General features: G+C 42.8%; 2 protein-coding genes across 3 annotated transcripts in view; both read right to left on the bottom strand.

Moving 5' to 3' along the window:
* The window catches only part of LOC308313209 (protein kinase C alpha type-like), a 157,456-nt gene that overhangs the window by 90,195 nt on the left and 44,356 nt on the right, over positions 1–22,905 (bottom strand). For both annotated transcript variants that reach the window (XM_080760191.1, XM_080760192.1), the window contains exon 4: positions 8,774–8,856. In XM_080760191.1, the coding sequence (XP_080616317.1) occupies positions 8,774–8,856 (83 nt within the window). The remainder of the gene's footprint in view (positions 1–8,773; positions 8,857–22,905) is intronic.
* Positions 11,456–12,015, bottom strand: LOC308313210 (ATP synthase subunit d, mitochondrial-like). The gene has a single exon (XM_080760193.1). The coding sequence runs from the start codon at positions 11,980–11,982 to the stop codon at positions 11,497–11,499; it is 486 nt and encodes a 161-aa protein (XP_080616319.1). The 5' UTR covers positions 11,983–12,015; the 3' UTR covers positions 11,456–11,496.

Below are 22,905 nucleotides of genomic sequence, written 5' to 3'. Positions count from 1 at the left end.
ACATATTATACATATAAGTTTGCTTTTTATGATTTCTTTGTATTGTTTTGTTGTTAAATGAGGTGAGATTAACCTGATATAAACACCACTACACAACCCTATATTATGTTGTTTCAAATGTGTTGTTTGTATTTATTAATTGACGCAGATCTACAGCAATGGCAGGAAGGAAGCGTGTTAAATGTGGAAAAAATAAATAAATCCAAAAACCTAATAACTTGACAAGATACATAAACAAGATATACTGTATGCAATTTTACTGGCAAGGAGTCTAGTGTGGGCAAACCTCTGCCCTAAATGATTTGCCACACTATGCTGACATGTATAGGTCAAGAGGGAGTCCAGCACTCCCATCAGTGCATCATTAATAATACTTGGTTTAAAGCATGGTTTGGAGAAATTACATTTTCTGTAAGCAAACCACTGGAGTAATCTATGGCGTACAGTGTATGCACAGCCGGACAGTGTGTGTATATGTACTGTATAATGTAACATCTGTATGTCTTTGTTAATCTGTCTGTGTGTGTGTGTGTGTGTGTGTGTGTGTGTGTGTGTGTGCGCGTATGCACACGCCCGCACGCGTGTAATAAGTGAGAGATAAATTCTGGCAAGCCTTGGCTCCCATCATTGTGAGAAAGCAGATGGCTGCCAGACAGTGCAGAATAGATAAAGCGGCAGCCTCTGGACAGACTGTGGGTCATGGGCAGCACATGGCATCAACACACAGGGGGTAAATTCCCACTGGACACACATAACATTAAACACAAGCAACTAGGACACCACTCTTTCATCCCCAGAACACGAATGATTACCGTCAAACAAGCATTCAGTTTCATGAAAATACAAGAAAAGTGCACTCCTTGGAGCAGGCTGGTTAATTGCCTACCCAGGGAGCACGACATTTGCATGGAAGGCAGTCATAACCAGCTGGAAAAGAATCAGAACAATCGGACTGGTAGAGCTTATGACCCCAGAGATAATGTGTACCGCTTTGTGTGAGTTTTGGGCAAAGTCTGTAGAGTAGTAGCAAAAAGTGTGTTTTGAAGCAAATGCAAAATTGCAGAAGATCTTGTTCTGGCGAAATTGTGACTGTCTGTGGCCTACTGTATATGTGAGTTTCTCCTTCATATGTTGTGCGATGTTGAGTCATTGTCTGTACAACCTACTGTTCAAGAGTTATAGGCCAAAACGTGAAGGGACCTGTTCTTAGTGTTCTATAGCGCTACCGTGAGACCAGGGGTGATACAGGTCAACGCCCTGGTATATAGTTTTGAAGATGCACGCAAGCCCGCACAGCTATTCACAGTTTTTGCACCTCGCTAACCTCGGAGAGTTTTGAGGCCCCTAGTGTACGGTAAAAGATAGTACTTCTCTGTTCCACACAGAGTTGTAGAATGCATGGACATGCCACAACCCCTCAATCCAAACAACACACTGGACTGAACACTGCATAGCAAATAAAAACTAAACTATTTGAATAAAAACTTTCTGAAATAGAGATAGAAAGTGAAATAGAGCGAGAGAAATTATGGCAGAGATGGCTATTATCACCCAAAGGAGGCAAGGCTTTCAGAGAGAGAAATGTGTACGTGTGTGTGCGCGCGTGTGTGCATGTGTGCGTGTGTACATGTGTGTGTGTCTGTATTGGAAGGCATCTGTTAGCCATGCTGACAGATGCCTTCCGATCTAGGAACATGGAGATCGACCTGCACTACTGCACTGACGGCAAGCAGCTCAATCTGCGAAGACTCCAAGAAAACGACCACTTTTCGCAACCTCATCTTTGTGGACGACTGTGCATTGAATGCTTCCAAACAGCTGGAAATGCAACCAATCATGGATAAGCTTGGCACAGCATGCACACACTTACACCTTACTATCAGCATGGAGAGAACAGAGGTGATGCACAAACCTCCTCCTAGAGCCATGTACACCGAGCCCCTCAGTGTAAATGGTGAAACAAAGCTTGTCTACCCAGGCAGCACCCTGTCTCATGTGGCCAACATCAATGAGGAGGTCATGCACAGGGTAGCCCAGAGAAGTGCTGCCTTCGGACTCCGCACCTCTGTCTGGGAGCATAGACCAAACTGAAGGTCTACCGTGCTGTTATCTGGATCCGGATACCTGGGAGGCAACACTGCGTTGCAGTCACGCATGGTGTAATATAGTATGATAAGTGCCGCATCGATGAAGCCAAACAGAAACGACAGCTCCGCAAGACCAAAGCCAGCATGAGTCCGCACTCTCACCCACTCATCCCCCAACCATAGCATGCCCTCACACAACCGGTCATTCCGTTCAAGGATCAGTCTCATCAGTCATCTTTGCACCGACAAGGCATTGGGAAGTCATCTTTGCAAGCGAAGGAGGAACATATGCACAGTTGCACGCACGCGCATGCAACTGCAGAAAATACTTGCTGTCAGCCACAAGAGTGAATAAGTGTTTGGAGAGCTGTCAGTGTTGAAAGGTCCACAGTTTCAGAAAATAACACAAAATGCACCGTCAACAGTAACACACATCTTTCAATTGATGTGTGCGTGTCACCAGTGTGACTACTTGTTTTTGAGGGGCGATAGCACGTCCTATATCCAGCTTTGTGTGTGTGTGTGTGTGTGTGTGTGTGTGTGTGTGTGTGTGTGTGTGTGTGTGCTGCAAACACAAACATTGTCCTACACAAACATTGCGTAACACAAACATTGAAGACGAAGGTGAGGACGCAAATTCTGATTGGCCGGAATGAGATGATGTATGATGATGTACGATAAGAGCGCCCCTCACTTCACACGGGTGTGATTTATTCTATTTAAAACACCCTCAATCTATCCTATCTATTAATTTGTACTCGTCCCTGCAGCTCAGTCTTTTCTTTCCTGTTTGAACTCTTTTCAACGTAGGGTTCATGCCATGCCATGTACTCCAATCTTGCTCTGGGTAACGCACTCAATTAATTTTAACTGTGTATCCATTACTGGTGATGCTTAAATGAGACTGCTGGGTGTTGTTGACTTATGACACTCATTCCTAGTGGCGGCTGGTGGATTTTTCACCAGGTGGTGCTACACCAATAATAATTATCCATATTAATTCACATAATAACAGACAAAAAGTTGTTTCTTATTTACAAATTATGGTCGCTATATGTTGTTTACAATCTATGCATGTAAGCATTTGGCATAAAACAAACCTGTGTGTAAATTTGCAGAGAACTTTTAATGTATGTGTGTGTGTGTGTGTGTCCATAACAATAAACAATACAGGGGATAACACAAAAGTATTTCTTTTGAATTCCTTAGTCAGACTGAACGAGCTGCAGAACACATTCACTCATTCTTTGTGGAAGGGGCGCATCCACTTATGGCACCCACTGCAAGGGTTTCTTCAATGGCTTGTATTCATCATTATGTGAAAACATTCACTCTGCGAGTGCAACGTGCATACCGTGCACCTTGTGTGTCTACAAGCACATCTCCCATGAACTCATCTGTCGGAAACCACGAACCCTGACAGGGCTCAGTGGGACACGTCAACACTCAAGACACCAAAATAAAAACGGTGTGCTAAGCACAAAACTGGGGCATTGAATTTCCTTGCACCAGTCGTGCCAAGGATTGGGCCGTGCCGTTCTGGAAGCATGAAGCATGCAATGGGACTCTGCGTTGGGCTGGGAGGGTGGGTGGTGGTGGGGGGGTGGTGTCGACACTGGCACGGACAGTATTACATCGCATGGGCATGGCTGGCTAGATTTACAGGCAGGCAGGCAGGCTGAGAGGTGGGGTCCTTCAAAGGCAGCCACTGAAACTGTATTTGATTTTTTTGAAGGAGACCATGCTAACATTAACAGTAAAACAGAGGACTCGATTTTACTGCCAACATTCTGATTGGCCAGATGAAATGTTGCCTATAATCGATTGTCGGGAGCGACGGTTGATTTCCGCATGCCGGCCCTTTGGTGTGTCGGATCGGGTCTGTGTGTGCATCCCTTTTTTGAAGCATGCAAGACCCTCAGAAAGGGAATGGTTAAAAATATCCACAAACACACCTGCCAGCTGGTTGTGCACAGACTTTGAGGTCACGACCTGGTGTGCCATCAGGGCCCGCAACATTACGGGTGCTCACCCGCATGAACGCCTTCCGCACACATATCAGCCTCCGAGATGGATAATGGGCTGGCCTGGTGGTCTGGTGCTGGTGCCGTCTGTCTTAAAATGGGCGAACGTGTTTAGCTCATTGGGGAGGGCTTCTGGTTCGCCCTCTGAAGTCCTTGCCACACGCTTCTCGCATCCCCATTATTGAGCTGGTCTTCCAGGGCTTAGCACTATAACTATAACTCGAAACTAGCTCAGTGGCCTTCTGGTTAGAGTGACCGCCCTGAAATTGGGAGGTCGGGGTTCAATCCCCGGCCAGGTCATACCAAAGCTGTAAAAATGGGACCCAATGCCTCCTTGCTTGGTAGTGGTACTCGGCATCAATGATTGGAAACACAGCCGAGACAGATGGCCACCCACCCTAGAGACGGGTTCTGCTTGACGTTTCTTACAGCTAAGAGAGTTTTTTTGTTACCACTGTTATAAAATTGCTTGCTCAGGGTGGTCGGTGATCTGTCGGTTCTCTGCTCTACATGTAAAGTATCTTGAAACAACTTGTTGTGATTTGACACTTTATTAAAATGTAACTGAATTTAATACATGTTATATTCACATAACATTTCCTGAAAACAGTCTTAACCCTAACAAAGGAATACTGTAGCTACGTATAAATGTGTTATTTCCTCCTGGGCCTTCCTACCGCTGTGCTCTAGGAGAATCAAATAGAGTTGGAGGAGGATCACTCACTGCTGTATGCCTAATGCTTTTTTGATATCCACCTTTCCACTGTAATGGAAGCGGTTTGTCAGGCAGTCAATTCTCTGTGGGACTTTCGCTTCCAATGGTGACAGTCTTCTTCTGTGGCCTTATTAGAGAGAAATATGACAACGAATGAAGCTCTGAGCATAGCTCAGTCAGAAATAACTAATCTTCTTTCTTTTCTTTTTTTGCACACCTTGTTTCTTATCTCTCCACAACCCAGGATATTTAAAAAGAAACGTAATATCCGACATTAGCTTGAGACGCCTTAAAAATAACACATTCAAGGAAGTTGTTGTCACTCTCCTCGTTTAAGGACTCCAGGGAAAGAGCTGCAAAGGGGAAGAAAATTGTGCGGGAGATACTGCAACACAAAAACAATTCAGACAAATAGTGTTCCTCACTGATGTTCACAACATTGATTTTATTTTTAGATTTTATTTCAGTCATGGTTTAAAAATAATTTGTGTGTCATTGTGTTTGTGTGTTTGACGGCAGTGAGCCATGCGATGTCAGCCTCAGGTCAGTCCTGTCTGTTTCCATGCAGAGGAGACAGAGAGGGCACCGTGTTTCTGTTTAATTCACTTACTTCTCTTAGCTAGAGCCACACTGAACTGCCCTCAGGGGACCGGGTGATCGTGTGTGTTCAACATGTGCGTGACCATGTGTGTGTGAGGGTAAAATATAATCAGTGCAGAAAGAGTTGCAGATTTCCCCAGGTCACACCAGGAAAAGTGGACATCAATGATGCAGTATATCGCCACACACACCTCCCCCCCCCCCCCCCCCCCCCCCTGCTCTCGGTTTCATCTCCAGAGCGCCTGTAGTGAAACGGGAAGCCCTTGCATTATTTATGGTGCTTGTTTTGCAAATCGCTGCCCTGCTCTCACTGTAAGCAACCAAACACTGCCAAATGGAAACATTATGTTTCATTCATTGGCCTAATGGGGCTAATTGACATTAACATGACTGGCATTGTAGCTTAATGGTTCAAGTAACCAGAAGGTCATCAGGTCCAGTTCTCCAGGGAATATATTGGGAAGAGATGTGGAAGTCTTGCTCTCCCCTCCCTACTCCACTGTGGATACGCTGTGCATAGTACAGGTGGCCCAACACGTGGTGAGGATAACCCTAAAGCCTGGTTTTTACATCCCATGTGAGCTTGTAGATCTGTTATGTTCACACACCCCAGGCTGTTGCTGTCAAGAAGAATGTCTTCCTAGACAACTCGCCACATTAACTAGGAGTTTGCTTTTGAGGCAACATCGATAGTGGATAAATATGGTAGTGATTGCTGTTATAATGCATGGATGATGGATAATGGACTCCGACCTCCGGGGGCCTCTGCCCCAGCCAACCTGAGTGTGAGGCTGGGCAAACAGGGAAAATACGCAGTCCATACAGTAATGAGCTTTGGGCTGAGTTTAACTTGCAATGTATATACAGTATATACTGTATGAGAGACAAAAAAGGGGACTCCAGCACATCCAAAAATCCCTTTGGGAGCTGCAAGTCTAGTTAGCAGGCATAGACTTCAAAAAGAGAAATAAACCTGCCAAGGAAGGGACTGCACACTCCAGGGAATAGAGACGGACAACTTACTGCATCATCAACTTATTCGTCAGGTGCTATCACCTGACAAAGCTCACGCGAAACGTGTCGTACTAATAAATAAGTTGATGATGCAGTAAGTTGTCTGTCTCTATTCCCTGGAGTGTGCAGTCCCTTCCTTGGAAGGTTTATCCTGAGAGGTTTGTCCTGAGAGAAAGAGAATGGAATTGGCTTCCCTTGAAGGGGCACTCCTGTCCTCCATAGCTGCTATACCCAGTGGGCCTCCACTCACCTCAGTCCTGGCTGGCAACGCTACAGTTTTATTACACCATCCAGCGGAGGTGTTATAAAACACTTTGGCAGCACTGTGCCGATTCTTTGGTATTATGCTCTTGGGCTGCTAGTTCAGCTTCGTTATGCTACTGTAAATCAACGCCCATTAAGCTACAACAGATACAGTTTTTCCTGGATATTTGCTAGCCTTGGAAGATATTGTCTTCTCACTGCACACCCGGGGGGCGAGTCCATCTCAAAACTGAGCAAATCTCAGTGGTTGCCCCAAGCAACAGAATTTATTATTGCACAAACATCTATATTAAAAAGAAGGAAGTATCAGTAACAGTATTTATTTTGGTACAAACTGAAACAAATCATACAGAATTAGAAAAACACTCCGTGTTTTTATATTGAGAGTTTATTAAATTAGTTGATGTAACTAACAAAGATAGCCAGTATAAGAGCAGTCTAATTCAACACAGAAGCATGTGCTTCATAACACATAAGTAAACAAAGCCAAATAGATCACGTTTGTGATTACTGAGATGTCGAATGCATATTTCACAATAGAGCATGGTGTGTGTATGAGCCTGTTGACAATGCGTATCCAGACACTCAGAGATGATGAATGGTAACTATAAAGTAGTACAGTTTAGCTCATTACCCTACAATACACTACAGGACTCTGAGGTTGGCGCTTCACAAAGAATCACCCAGCTCCCCACAGACTATTTTCTACAGCGTTATGGCTTCTGTGTCATCCATGGTGTGCTCTATTAAAAGAGTCTAGGGGAATCTTGAATGACATATCTCCAGTTACAGGGGCCAAACTGCGCTGCAGTGAGGCTATGGCCATGTGCACTTGTCTTTAGCAATATGCAAGCAATAGTTGGTAGATGACACCAGCAGCAGAGGAAGTCTCATTGAAAAGCTTCACACAATAGGCCAGATTGTATCTCTGAATTGGAACAGCTGATCACAATGTGCTTTCTTCATACTGAAGGCTCTGCATTGTGAAAATTAATTGTATGTCTCCGGCCCAAATAACTTCTTTATTGATGAATGAATGAATGAATTAAATTGATTACTAACCAATCAATCAATCAGTTAGAAGTCAGAGGATGATCTGATGGCACAATCTATCATCAGCGCTTCATACCAATGGAGAAACATGCATGATGGAGGACGTGTACAAATTAACTTCTGCTGGTGTAGAATGGCCAATAAGGCCCTCACACCTTACAGACTAAAAGTCTATTTCTATTTCAGCCTTGAGACTGGCAAATAATAGGATTTTTAGACCTGCTACCGGTGGTGGGGCTCTAAGGATGTCAGTCATTTTTGTCTGTCCAACAATTCGTCCCAAACAGCATTATCTTGAAAGAGCCTGGCTGGAATACTATGACACTTGCTGGAATACTATGACACTTGCTGAGCACATGCATGCTGCTTGGATGATGACCCAATGGCCTTTCCTCGAGGTCTACGATAATAATGTTGTCGGTTCAAACACTTTGGGCTATATGTTGTGCTACCCTTACCCCTTATCCCTAAACTTATTTGACTATTTGAACTATTTAAAAAGGTTTTTCAAAATAGTAAACAATTGCAATCTACAAGCGCACAACGTGTCATGTCCAGTGGGTGTACTTGTACATCATGGCTGGGGGATGACACCTCGCCCTCTCTCTGAACTTCAGAACAGACAAATCTACAGTTCAATGTTCATTAATCTCTGAGAGATCAATGAAAAAGTTAAAGCAAAACGTAGATAATGTAGTTACTGCCGCTCCATACCCCTGAATGACAATATATGGCTCTAGATGCTTGGGGGTAAAGGATGTGTAAAGCAAGCCTCATTTTTCTCCTGTCCCTTCCAGTGCTTTGTAACAAGACATGGATGTATGGTATAGTGCAAAGCTCTGCCCCTAGCGAGGGGGGGGGGGGGGGGGGGGGCTTCGACAAGAGCCAGGGCCTGTTGACATCAGCGAATACATCACGCATAAATGTGATGGACAGAAAACAAAACAAAGGGATCAACTCTGACCACGACACAGCAAAACGTACAGAGAGGCAACAGCTGGTGTTTGGTTACTTACGTCTGTGTCGGGTCCCTTATCTGCCCCGGGGCAGCAGAACGTGACGAACTCATGGCACCTCTTGTGGCACACAAAACAGCAAACTGAAGGGGAAGAGAGAGAGGGGGGGGGGGGGGGGGAAGGGAGAGAATGTTAAAATGACTGAAGAGGGGAAAGCTTCTCAACATGTGTCAGCATGGCCAGTTTAACACCTCTTTAAGGTTTGTACAATGCTACACTGTAAAATACTGAGCCTCAGTGTAACTCTGATGTTGTGAAATTTTTCAAAATGACTTGGTTACATGTGTACACTGTTAAGGTTTAAAACTAATGATTTGACTGTGAACCTCCCAGGATCAAAAACACACCTGCACACATAACACATAACAGTGATTGCATAGTACTGTATGCATAGTGAAACATAGATTGCAGTGTAGTACGGTCATTGAAGGGAGAAAATGGCACCTTTGGATACCATCTCCCAGACACTGCCTGACACAGAGAGGAGAGAAAAGGCATACAGTATGTCTTTGTCTCTCTCTCTGTCTCTCTACAGTTTGAATACATTAATTAGATTATGATGTGGCTGATAGTTCTCAGGAAGAACAAGTTTGACTGAACATTCATTTTCATACCATTAAATTCACACTGACCACAATGGAAACTTTGTTTTTGCATTATTGTATACTATACCTCAGCCTCTGTATTATTTTTTAAACGTTAATGAATTATTCAACCAAACAAAACACTGGAATAGTATTTCTCTTTCTTTTTCCAAGTGGCCATAGCTGAATGGTTAGTGTGCCTGCCTGGGGAGCCAGAGCCTCTGGTTGTCCCTGAGCAAAACTCTTAAACCCTGATTGCTCCCCGAGCACCGTAGAATGCCCACTTAATAGGAGGACGGATTTCACCTAACGGAATGTGCATATATACTATATACACATTACGTATATATAAAATGCCACAAAAACTGCCTATTAACAGCATATCGACTTATTATCTCCTCTTCAAAATGAACACAGTCGAGGCAAGCATGCCATGTGGGTGCAGTGACATAGATTAACAGAAACTGATGCAAATCAATACAGCCACACCCCCCAACCCTTCACTCTGCCCCATGGCTGGTCCAGTCAATATGAACATCAACCCAGATCTATATAACTCACACCACCGCCCACACGCACACAAGATGGCTCATCAATCTGATTATTCATAAATACACTAGGTTACAGAGCCATTCTTCTAAGACCAGCAACCCCCTGTGAGAGGCCAACATCTCACACCAACACAACAGACACTCTTCTCAGGAAAAATTGACAAGGATGTTTCACAGTTATTGCGTAATCGCCTGATTGCAATTATTTCAGCCCATCACAATTTAAACCGTATAAAAGCAGTTGGAACTGAACAGCTGTAATATTTACTTTGTTATTTCCACATCATTGTCCACACTCTTAGTCTTAACCCGTAGTACCTATTTTTTGCAGTTTTGTGGACTGTGGAAAAGTATATGCCCTGATAGTGATATTTCGATAGATTTAAGTTATTTGTCATAACTGCCCTGTGCTGTTTTTTTATTTACAAAGCCTAAAATGTAAACAGAAATGTAATTGTTATAAATCATGTTCCAATGACAAAAACAACGATTAAATCATTAATAGTAATTATTTACAAATTTTGCATGACAAGTAGCTCACAATGTGTCGCGATGCGACGCATTGTGAGCTTGTAGATGAGCTATTTTCAAAATATTTTTATAAATTTGAAAAATGAGGCATTCTGCATAATGAGTACTTTCTAGAGATGACCTAGACCTAGACCTGAACCCAATGTACAACTGGATACTGTACTTCCTGACCAACTGTCACCCAAGAGGTCAGAATGGGCAACATCACATCAGTCCCTCATCATAGGAGCTCTTCAGAGTTCTCTGCTCTACTCCACTCCCAGTACACATACAGTATGTAGTAGTACTAGTGGCCACAGAGTGTGGTCAGTTAAGCAATATTACACGAGAGGGTGTGGTTTAACGTGATTATTGCCACGACAGTGATGTGGTCAGGAACAAGACGTAGTCTAGTTCCACAAGCATCACTCAAGTTCCACCACACACACACACACACTCTCCTCCACTCTCTTCTCCACTCCTCCACATTACTTGAAAATAGTTTGCAGGTCATGTGCCTGAATATAGAGCCTCCACAAATCTTTTTGTTTGAGGCGAAAGAACAGAAAAACAATAACTTTGCACTTCTTATTAGATGTCACATTACACCACGCACACGCATGTATTCATGTATGCCATGCAGCATGAATGCAGCGTTTGTTTAATAATATAAAATGGATTATTGTGAAGTGTACAATTGCAATTGTTTACAAGAAACAAACAACAGAACATTCATGACCGAAAGAATAAGGTGGCGAATACAAGCGGCCGAAATTAGTTCTTCGTCGGGTGGCTGGCATCTCCCTTAGAGATAGGGTGAGAAGTTCGGTCACACGAGAGAGACTCGGATTAGAGCTTAGGTGGTTAGGATGCCTCTCTGGCGTCTCCTTAGGGAGGTCCTCGAGGCGCGTCCCACTGGGAGGAGACCCCGGGGCAGACCAAGGCACAGTTGGAGGAATCACATCGACTCACTGGCCTTGGAACGCCTATGGATCCCCCAGGAGGAAGTTTATTTTATTTTATTATTATTATTAAATGAACATAATCTTTATTGCGGGGCAAGTGTCTAGTGAGAAGTTTACAGCTCGGCAATAGGCTTGTGTGGCCAATAGGGGTATTTGACCTTGTCCAATTTGGTCTCGGGGAAAGTGTCATTCAGATCTTCAATTGTCATCTGATCGAAGGGGATCATATTCTGGAATTTAGCAAGCTCTGCCTCATATGCGGCAATACGGGCCTTCGACTCTTCGGCATAGGCCAAAGCACTTTTATTCGCCTCTGCCTCTTGTGCGTCAATTAATGCAGTTTGTGTGTCCACAGGTTCTGGGATCTGCAGTGCGCTGAACTTCTGTTCAAACTCAGCCACCATCCCAGATCTGGCCACAGCACCTTGGTAGAAAGCCCAGTCAATCTTTACAGGGGTCTCTGGAAGTGTCGCTACCTTGCCACCGATGGCATCGCTGCGAGTCTTCAAGGCATTGAACATGCCTCTCTGGTTGGGTGGCACCCGCTCAGCAAATGCCACCCAGTCTAGGGCCTTTGTTGCAAAACAGCGAGCTGCCATGGTAATCTCTTAGCTCTTCTCTTCTGGACAGAGAATGAATCCCCCCAGGAGTTACTAATGTCTGGAAAGAGGGAACGATTGGTTACCTATCGGTGTATGGGCTGAACTGCTCTCCCTAAGTAGGTCTGAACTTCTCTCCCTAAATAGCCCTTCTTGTGGTCGATGTGACGTCATGCTGTGCCTGTGACGTCACACTGCTATCCGTTGTCGTGGCAATACAGGGCTTCATCAAATACAGACGGCTGTACGCGTCTCATCTGTAGAGGCTGCCGTACAAACATAATAAAATAATGTCCTTCAATGATGATCTTAATAGGGAAACAATCAACTTCAGGGATGAAAATGTATGCTGCGTATATAGGCGTGCAATTTGAAACAGGCACACACAAAAATATTATGTAAATCGAAGAAATTTGGCAGTTTGGGAGTTACTTGTTGCTAAATATATGAATGAAAAACATTATTTAACTGCTATAATGAAAATTCCAATTAAGGATTCTGTTTTGGAACAATTACAGATGATTAGATTCATTTTTGTTCTTGCTCCTATTGTTTGACGTAAGTCAATTAAAAAAACAATACATGTTTACGCCCTGAAGAGCTGATGGCAGCTTGGCTCCATCTACAGAGAAAAGCAAAGGTGTTTCAGTGAACTAAGAGTCTGCGAGTCGTGACTGTATTGTTTCTCACTCTAAAGACAAGGATAATTACAAAGCAGGTGAGAATGTAATGAGGGCTGTCAAATCAATACTTATCCAATTCTCTACAAACCCTGTAGCACAGTGAAACGCTTTAGCCCCTCGACCCCCCTGCTTTTGTTTGCAAAGATAATAAGTCTCTCTACAATTTCCTTCCATCGGACTGGAGGAAATGCAGGAATGATTTCCTTTTGTTTTGTCATTTTGAGTCTGCAGTGGAATCAGAGGGCGGGCTATGAGAATGCGTATTTTCAGGATATATGAGGAAGCTTAACTGATGTCAAATAAAATATGGAGGTGCCTTGCAGAAACAAGGAGCATGTGTGGGCGAGTGCTTTCAGTGGGAACATTTAATTGCTTCCCACTCTTGGCCTTTATAAAATTCACTTATTGAAAAGCTGGAGAGCTTGTATTCATCCTATCCATTCTTTAGAATAAGTCATCAGTGAGTCTGCAAGCAAGTGCACTATCCCATTTCACCAAACAATGGTTTGATGGCTATGAAAGAGCAAATTAAATGTAGAGACGTGCACAGACACACATCTGATGAAACCTATTATTTTTCAATTAATCACCTATGACTTTTGTTTCATTTACCATGTCTTCTGACAGATTGGTGACTAATTATGAATAGATATAGAAGCAGCGATATATTCTGAATGACTACATCAACTTAATTTTTTTAGATCAACTTTTTTTTAATAGTCAAAGTATGTGGTGTGGGAGGTGGGAGCTTGAAATGAACGTTTTATTATCACAATATACTTTGAGTACCAAAGTAAAAGTAAAGATTTCAGAAAATAGCAGATCTACAAGCTCATAACACTTCACATTGTAGATGTACTTTTTTCGAATAGCCAAAGTGCAAAGTTGTTAACAGTGCTAATCACGACATTCCCAACATTTCCATTCCCAAAATATTGTTTGTGTGTGTGTGTGTGTGTGTGTGTGTGTGTGTGTGTGTGTGTGTGTGTGTTAGGCTGCATAACAGTGACACTTGATGGTCAACAAATGCTATTTCCGTACTCGGACGGAAGGACAGACCCATCCAAGGACACACATTCCTAGCACCACTCAAAAATAATAATAATAATACAATTTCAGCATGGTACAGTAGGAACTATAGGAACACAGTGCACAACCCCCCCACCCCTCTCCAGCCACCAGCAAATTACTGTGGGAGTGTATGGACACTTACCCCAGGCATGGCATGACAAATGGATCTCTGGGGGTTTCGAGGAAAATGAGAATGAATCGATCCGATTCTGCATCAGCTCTGAACTGAACCACACATGCCGTTTGGTGGAGACCGAGCTAGTGGCTGAGAGGGTGAAAGAAGGTTGTGTATACTACTGTATGTTCATGTTAATTTATTTGATTTGTTTTGAATGGGTAACGCACCTAAAGTCAGAGCATGGTGGTCACATGAAGAACTGTTCATGGCATGGAATGAAACATAATTGACAGTATTTATACACAACTAAATCTGATCAAATATTCAATAAAGAGGCAGATATACGCACAATAAATAAATAAAATGATACAACGCACAATGAATAAATAAATAAAACGATACAATAAAACTAGAAATCCCTGTGTTAAGAGTATTGCCTTAAAGATCAAACCACAGGCCTAGTGGTCTCATCATTGAGGAATATTGCAGAAATGGGACTATGTACAATGCTCTTGGCTATGGGAATAATGAAAATGGCAATATTGATGAAAATGACAATGATAAAGGTCATAAACAGTGAAGAAGAAGAAGACGGTTCGAAATTACCATAATTGCCACCACCATCAAATGTTTCTTTTTTTATGTCATAATGATCATAATTTAAGAGTCGACAGACTGAGGCTTGACTCTACCGTTTATTCCCTTCCCCTGTGATATATATTTAAGGGCCAGCTCATAACATTAAGGTCATTCGTCATCATATCATCATATTAAGTAATGGCATCATAGGATCATAAAAGTGAAAAATGAATTCAGACATTATTGAGCCATTTGATTTATTGCTCTCCATGCCTGGCCAACACCAACATTCCTGCTGTAATAGAAAGTGAAAAGGTCTGCTGTGGACAAAGTAGACGCTACAGGTTCTTCTCACACTCAGGGGCTTCTTTAATGAAGCAATTACTTGCTACTGGTCTATCATTAATGAATGAATGTTAGTATCTTATCCGTTTGATTTACATTCTATCGGCCATTACATTGTAATTGCAGTCATTGTCAGTGTCTGGGGCGCGTGGGAGGTGAACTCACAGAAAACGAGCACTCCTTTTTCAATCAGACTGGTTTTTCCACACACACACACACACACACACACACACACAAAAATTAATTTGCATATAATTCTATGTCAGAAGTCTGAGGAGCCACTGTTTGCAGGATCATGCCCTCATGTCCTCTCTAGCACCGTGCCTTACACCGTTACCTTTAGGCGCTTGACTCATGAAGCCAACAGAGCGGCAAACATACTTTACATTCAGTGACCCTCCACTTACCCTTACTCATGTATCACACTACTGCAACAGCTTCATAAATACTACATGGACACCACTCTTTTAAAGTACCCAAAGTGGTTTATGCCCGGATGCTGCCAGGATGGATGTTGACAAAACAGAGTCTGGCTATACACATTAGTATATGAATCACTGAGATCAGTGGATGAGATGTTTATATGGGGCTCTGCTATTAAGACACAGTCAAAGGTTTGTTAATATGTTTTACATGGCATTGCAACAATTAGGACTGAACAACACACTGCTGTTGGGAAACCACACAACTTTTATGTTTCCAGTAAATACCCTGAGCTAAGGTAGTGCATTATTAAGGTAAAAAAAAAAAAAGAACTTTGGTCTTTGATGATTAGGTGTGAAGTTATGAAGCAGTGCATTTGTATGGCTGTGTACTATAACTGTCTGCACATGAGGGTGGTGAAAACGCGAAGAAACTTGTGTTCAGCTAGGCTAGGCACAACTCTAGTTTGTTGTGTTATTTTAAGATGTAATGCAACAGCAGTAATGTAGCCCAAACACATGATACTATTGCACTGGTGATCTCTCTGAATGAATATAAATAGCAGAAAAGGATGAATTATGCAAGCATCATTATTGAAATGAGCTTCTTTATAGGGCTGGGTCCATAAAACAGCATTTCTGCCACACAGCATTCTTATGTTGAAGATGTGTTGAACCCAAACCGCACCAATGATTCGCCACGCAACTCCTTGCAACATGCAACTATAGAATGAGGGCTGGGACCTTGAGGAGACAATCATATTGAACATAGTTTGCCATAGAGTACAGACAAATGGCTGGGTTTCCTAAAGGAAATATGCATAGTGAGTATGCGTGTGGTTCTTCTCAACAACACCCCCTTTCACTGTGAACATATTTCGTGCATAGATGTGCCACACAATGGTAGGCCTGAGGCCTATATTCGTAGGCCTGAGGCCTACCATACCGGCCTGACCGGTCAATAAAATAATGCTGAATTAACTAGCTTGGTAACTTTGACTGCACAATAGCCTTCCATTTAACCTCCTTGTCTAGGCCTATATTTATTAACCCACAATCGAATGTTATTCAATTTAATTCACTTGCACAATGAGCCAATTAGGCCGTAGAGGGGTGTGTTCAAGCTACATGCAACACAACATTTATTTGGGAAATCCAGCCATTGTATGTAATGCATTGCTAGGGTAGGCGGGGACATAGGTTGGTGAACCAATAGGGAGCCTGCATCGGTTTCCAGTGCTAGTTTGAATCGGCCCCTCTATGCCTTGGAAAGGGAGCGTACTTTCAGGCTACTGTACCATTGACCTAGAGTGTTATTGTACTTATGATTTATGTACATGTGATATCATGGGGATAACCATCACCACCTAGAATATTGTCTCGACTCCCATTTGCCTCATGATTGATCCAGAACTCCATGACAGCAAGCATTATTCAATGGCTACGTTTACATGAAGGGTGATCATTCCGAATAAATACTTCCGAATAAAATACATCCGATGTAATGTTTTTTGCCGCGAGTTTACATGGGAAATGGTCATTCCGAATGAGTGTTTATATGGAGAAGTGATAGAAGACATGATACATGTTAATTCACGTGAAACTACGCCATCTGTTGGACATCTCGTTTTTATTTGTAGGCCTACTACTATACTTTGTATCTACAGCACGGCCAGGGCACGCAACGCAACACTGATGATTATTATTGTATCGGGTCGCTCGTAATTTTTGAGAGAGAGAGAGAGAGACCGTTGAACACCGTTGAACACACACACACACACACACACACACACACACACACACACACACACACACACACACACACACACACACACACACACACACACAGAGCAGGGGTATCTCATCTGCTGCTGCTCCACGTTTTTTTTTGTGGATTTCGGATCTGAAAAAAGGAACGAAATAACGCGCTCTATGTGCAAACTCCTCGGCGCCGACGGCGCGCCTTGGATATGAGCGCTTTGGAGCATGCTCAGAAAGACCAGAATGAATTTACATCCGAAGCAGTGTATACATGAGTAAAATTTCTTTCAATCGCATTGAAAATCGGAGTAATCCGGCCAGTGACATCGGAATGGTTTTTAGATCGCATCGAGCGTTTTCATTCGGATGTAAGTTTTTGTAGGTGTTTACATAACAACGTTTAATAGGATTGAACTTCTATTCGGAATGAAAAGGGGATTTAACTGCTCATGTAAACGTAGCCATTGTCATACTCAGCTGTGAATTCAGATTTTGTCATATGACAGCAACGAGTATGGGAAATTGGAAATAATGTGTGTGAAGATACGGTGCCGAAAAAGGTCGATCAATGCCATTGCTTTTGTAAGGACTATTAATCATTTATGACAGTATAGGCTTATGTCTCACCATATGTCTTTAAGAGGTATCTGAAAGAGTGTAGCTTAAAGGGCACAGGATATTGTCTCATATCAATAGTTGGACCCTGAATCAAATCATTATTGCACTGTGATTCACACCACTAGTATATGTATGTGCAAAGTACATATACAGTATACAAGTACGAATGCAAGATATTAGCCAGGTACTGTAGTTCTCGCTAGGGTTGAACAATAACGGCCGTGCTACTCCAAGTGTGTGTGTGTGAGCTGCGCATACGCAGACTTTAAAATAGGACTGGATCTAAAACTGAGTGTGTGCATTTGTGTGTATATGCGCACACACGCTTTGAAAAGCCTGGTGTAGCTCGGCCGTATGGCAGAAAATAGTTCCTGCTGGATCTGGACCTAGCTGAACCCCTACCAGTACCTGCACAATAACAGTAGGCAGTGCACCAACACACAAATGATCTATAACGGCAAGTGCCAGATAGATTTGTTGTTGCAATAAATGGCATCTTTAAAAATTCATGAACTGCACCGACATACTGTTAAAGAATCAGGGCTGCAAACAACTACTGTAGTAAACAAGAGGATAAAAGGAGCTGGAGCAAAGCCTTGTTCAAAGGTGAAGCAGTGGGTCTTATAAAATAAAACCGTTAGGTTGGTGAGGATAGCGTTTGAGTGTTTTCTCTCCAGTACTCAGGCCCAACAGTAATATCTTAGAAAGCGCAGGGATCATATCATAAGCCTCAATGTTACTGTAGTAATGAGCTCTTACACATGCACCCATTGAACCATCGTCATTCAATATCGATCTGAGACGTGAGAGAGAGAGGCAGAGAGAGAGAGTGTGAGTGAGTGAGTGAGTGAGTGAGTGAGTGAGTGTGTGCGTGCGTGCGTGCGTGCTCTGTAAACACATAACACATAAAGTCTAATCGATAAATGTACATATGGCCATCGAAAATGGACAAATACGGTATTCAGTCATCTTCAATGTCGTGGCACCAGCAGCCTGAAGAAACTACTGAAGCAGCATCCTAGGTCAGAAGGACAGTGCTTGAATGCACAGCAGACCTTGCTTAGCAAGTGTGAACATTACATCTCCCACAGAGACAGTGCTCTCCTGGTTGGTCAATTAGGAGCTGCGCGGATGGAAGGGCCTGCTCCCTTCAACATGTCAACACCTCCAGTCAAGCACATCAGTGGATTAACCTACCCAGCTTTCACACCACCACAACACTGGTTGTGATTTGTGAAACGTCTCATCACAAATTTCAGCTTCATCACCCTGAGGACACTGTACAGAATGCACTGACTTAATCAACTGAAGCACAAATAGAAAAGAGTAATGATGAGAAATGTATTCGATTCCTTTTTCATTCAGCACGAAATGTTGGCTGACACCTTAATTGAAATGTTCTACATAAAAAAGGACAGAATAGAAGCACTAATTGTGCATAATTATTTTCTTAACTCCGTACTGGATGATGTCATTACACATACAATTCAATATGAACTCAACCATGAAAGCAACCAAACACTGCCTCCCTCAGTATCTACTGTACATTACTGTACATAATGGCACATTTGGGAAGTTACCGTGTGGGGGTCCCCGAAACATCCAGACCACCAGGACGGGCCCAGGGGGGTGGCCCGGTTCTGGTGAGCCACCCCATGTCCGAAACGGTCGAGAAATGACAGAGTAACTGTGAGGGGGTCCCCAGGAGGTCCCTCTACTGTACTGTCACTGTACTGTACCGTAACACCCCAAATCATCAACTGTGTGTGTGTGTGTGTGTGTGTGTGTGTGTGTGTGTGTGTGTTTGCGAGTGTGTGTGTGTGTGTGTGTGTGTGTGTGTGTGTGTGTGTGTGTGTGTGTTTGTGTGTGCGTGTGCGTGTGCAAACCAGTGTTGTTTTCGTCGACTAAAACTAAGACGAAAAATGTTCGTCGACTACCTTTTTCCACTGACAAAAACGAATGGAAACTAAATGAAAACTAAGCTATGATGACTAAAACTAAGACTAAATATACTGACAATTTCGTCGACAAATGAAAACTAGACTAAAATGTTAGGAAGGGACTAGTGGACATAGTGGGGGCCCTTAGGGATATTTTCGTTCACTTTTGTCTAAAAGCGCCAAATTTGGCACAGGTGTAGCTCAGGGCATACTTAAATGATTTGGCTAGGGCGCCCACGCCGGTGACCTTTGGGGTCGCCACAGCGGCCGATCCAATATGGCCGCCACTTGTAATAGCTTTTGTCTCTAGTACATTTGAAACAGATGAGCTACAAATGTAAACTTGGTGTCTATTTCATGTGTTTTGACAATTAGAAATGTGTTGGAATGCTCTTTTTTTATTTTTGGGTGTGTCTAGACCCCTAATTTGCATAATTCCAAGTGGCGTTTTGCTATTCTGAAGACATTGGACGTAACTTTGTCATTGTTATGTGTAAAACCTGGTGCAATAGGTCTAATTCAACTAATTCTGACATGCATGATTCCTTTCTGATGTTTATATGAAATATAATCAAGCACAACTACAGTGGCCTTCTTAGCTGCTGCTATGCAGACTTTTTGGACATTCAAGCATTCAAGTATGTCCGCCTTTGTGCCGCAGCGTAAAAGCTCTTGGTTGGAAATGCTGGGTGGCTCTCTCTGGTTTTCATTCTTGAAGAACTCTGCCATGTCTGCATCAGGCCTCGATTGAAGGGAAAGGAATAGTTGGGTGATGAGATTCATGTTTTGCTGTTATTGCGTTTGGCTTTTCGGTCTGGTCGATTTGCAAAAGTCATTTTTGTCCGTGGAATTATATCCGAAATGGGCTTTGTGGCCTTCTCAAGTCGCTCCTCTACATAAGCTAAATGTATTGCTATAGCAACTTTGTGAACGGTTGTGAGTGATTCAGATACTTCTGTTTCCACAATTTCCTGCGTGTCAAGTGCTGTGAGGTCATGATCTACTGATAGAAAAGGATTCCTGTGACTTTCCATAATGGCTGTGAAGGATTTGACATCTTTCATGAACTTGACCTGCAAGCTATGTGCCTCTTCATGATGAGAAGTTGAGGATGGTGAGCTGATGTTACTATACACAGCTTCAAACTCTTGCACCAACCTGGCACTGTCTGACCCTGCAAGCATGAATAGTGTGAGAGCTTCAGGCTTTTCATAGAGTCCAGCTGCTCCACCATAGGACTGCAGAATTTTGTTTGACTGCTCATGTGATTGATCCTTTGCAATCAAGCTGAACTTGTTTTCTGAACGTTGCACTACAAAATTCCCCTTCAAAAACTCTTCATAAATTCCCGGATGTTTTTTCCGGTAGTTCAACCATGTCTCGTACATGGATAGGTAACCAGCGGGCATAGTTTGTGTGATCCATCACATGAAACCAAGCACACAGTTCATCACAAACTTGAACATACAAATTGAAGTTTCCTTCACGAAGTGACCGAATGAATCGACACAGTAGTAGCTCTAGCTCCATGATGGTGGACCAGTACTTGAACTGTGGAAACTCTGCTTGAGCTCGTTGGTCCCACATCTCAAATGACTCAGGTGGACCAAGAACATCTGCACAATAGGCAGAGTATGCATTTTGTTTGAGAATCTGAAGGGACATGAGAGTGACTTGATGGGCATAGCGTGTCCGTTTTATATGGTGCTCATTGAGGGCAGACTGAGCTCGTCCTGAAGTTAACACCTGGGCCTGGGAGAGGACGGTGGTCCAACCTGAATTATGGAGAAGTCTTCCTACCATAAGATGAGCTTTGTCTTCAATATGCAATATGCTCCCATCATCAAAACCAATTTATCCTCACCAAGTGTAAGATACAGCTTTACATTCTATCTGTGTGAAAATATATGTGCAATACATTTTGGTGGATAATGGCTACCTATGTTAATATGGAAGATAAAGTGCACTAGATACATTTAATCATAAATCTGATCATTCCAGTAGGTTTCTGATGCTCAAAAAACCTAAAATAGTTTGCCAAAAGTATCAAAAGTTAAGGTACACCTATTTTTTACATGGCCGCCATCTTGGAAATATGCTAATTAGGTGTCCAGACACACCCAATCATAAAGATGATTTTTCCATCATATTTCTAATTGTCAAAAAACATGAAATAGACACCAAGTTTGGATTTGTAGCTCATCTGGTTCAAATGTAGAGGCAAAAGCGTGTTCAGGTGGCGGCCATATTGGATCAGCCGCTGTGGCGACCCCAAAGGTCACCGGCGCGGGCGCCCTAGCCAAATCATTTAAGTATGCCCTGAGCTACACCTGTGCCAAATTTGGCGCTTTTAGACAAAAGTGAACGAACATACCCTAAAATCTCCCTAAGGGCCCCAACTAACAAGAGATCCACTATAAGTAATTTTACTCTTGGTTGCATGCTGAAAATAGCCGATCTACAAGCTCACAACGCGTCGCGTTGTGAGCTTGTAGATCAGCTATTTTCAGCAAGTGTAAAAACACTCATTACTCATTAGTCGACTAAATCACCTGTAGATTTAGTCGACTAAAATCTTATGACATTTAGTCGACTAAAACTAGACTAACACTAAGACATTTCCAGGTGACTAAAATGTGACTAAAACTAAATGAAGTTTCAGTCCAAAGACTATGACTAAACTAAAATCGCAATTTGCTGCCAAAAACAACACTGGTGCAAACACAGTGGCCATGCTGCTTAGAGTATATAGACAATAGAGAAGGCACCCAGAGGAAACCCTGAGGCGAAATGGACATAGTGGCCGAATTTGTCATTGCAGCTCGAGCCAGCGCTGCTCCGTTGACTATCATTGCGCACGTTCATGTGATTGAGGCCATGACACGTGCACGAATGTTTCATACATGAACGCACACAAACGGCACAATGATAGTCACCGGCAGCGCGTTCATGTGTTTGAGGCAAATCCATCCCAGAATGCACTCTGTTCCTACCAGGAAGGAGGAGTGAAATCGCCTCATGCGCTTTTGAGCAACTTAATGCAAGTGGATGGGAGGAGAACTCGGGTGTCTTCTCTATTGTATATATACTCTAAGCCATGCTGCTGTGGTTAGAATCACTGCCAGACATAAACATTTTAACTTTGAAGCAAAAATATTTGGAACAGATGGCAGATGGCAAGACAGTTAAGACTGCGATTTAAAGGTGTTAGTTGGCTACAGTAAGCATTGTTGCTTGTTTGGCAGGCATGCAGCCTCTTACAAAAAAAAACAAAGATATTATTAATATCTTGCAAAATGTGCACATTCCAATTAATGTGCACACTCAAACTGTGCATATGTAAATGCTATGATAAACACTAATAAAACCCAACTCATAAAACCCAA

The sequence above is a fragment of the Protomyctophum bolini genome (genome assembly GCF_963924005.1).
Source record: "Protomyctophum bolini genome assembly, chromosome: 3".
NCBI classification, from domain to species: Eukaryota; Metazoa; Chordata; class Actinopteri; order Myctophiformes; family Myctophidae; genus Protomyctophum; species Protomyctophum bolini.
This window is presented reverse-complemented; position numbering and strand designations above follow the sequence as displayed.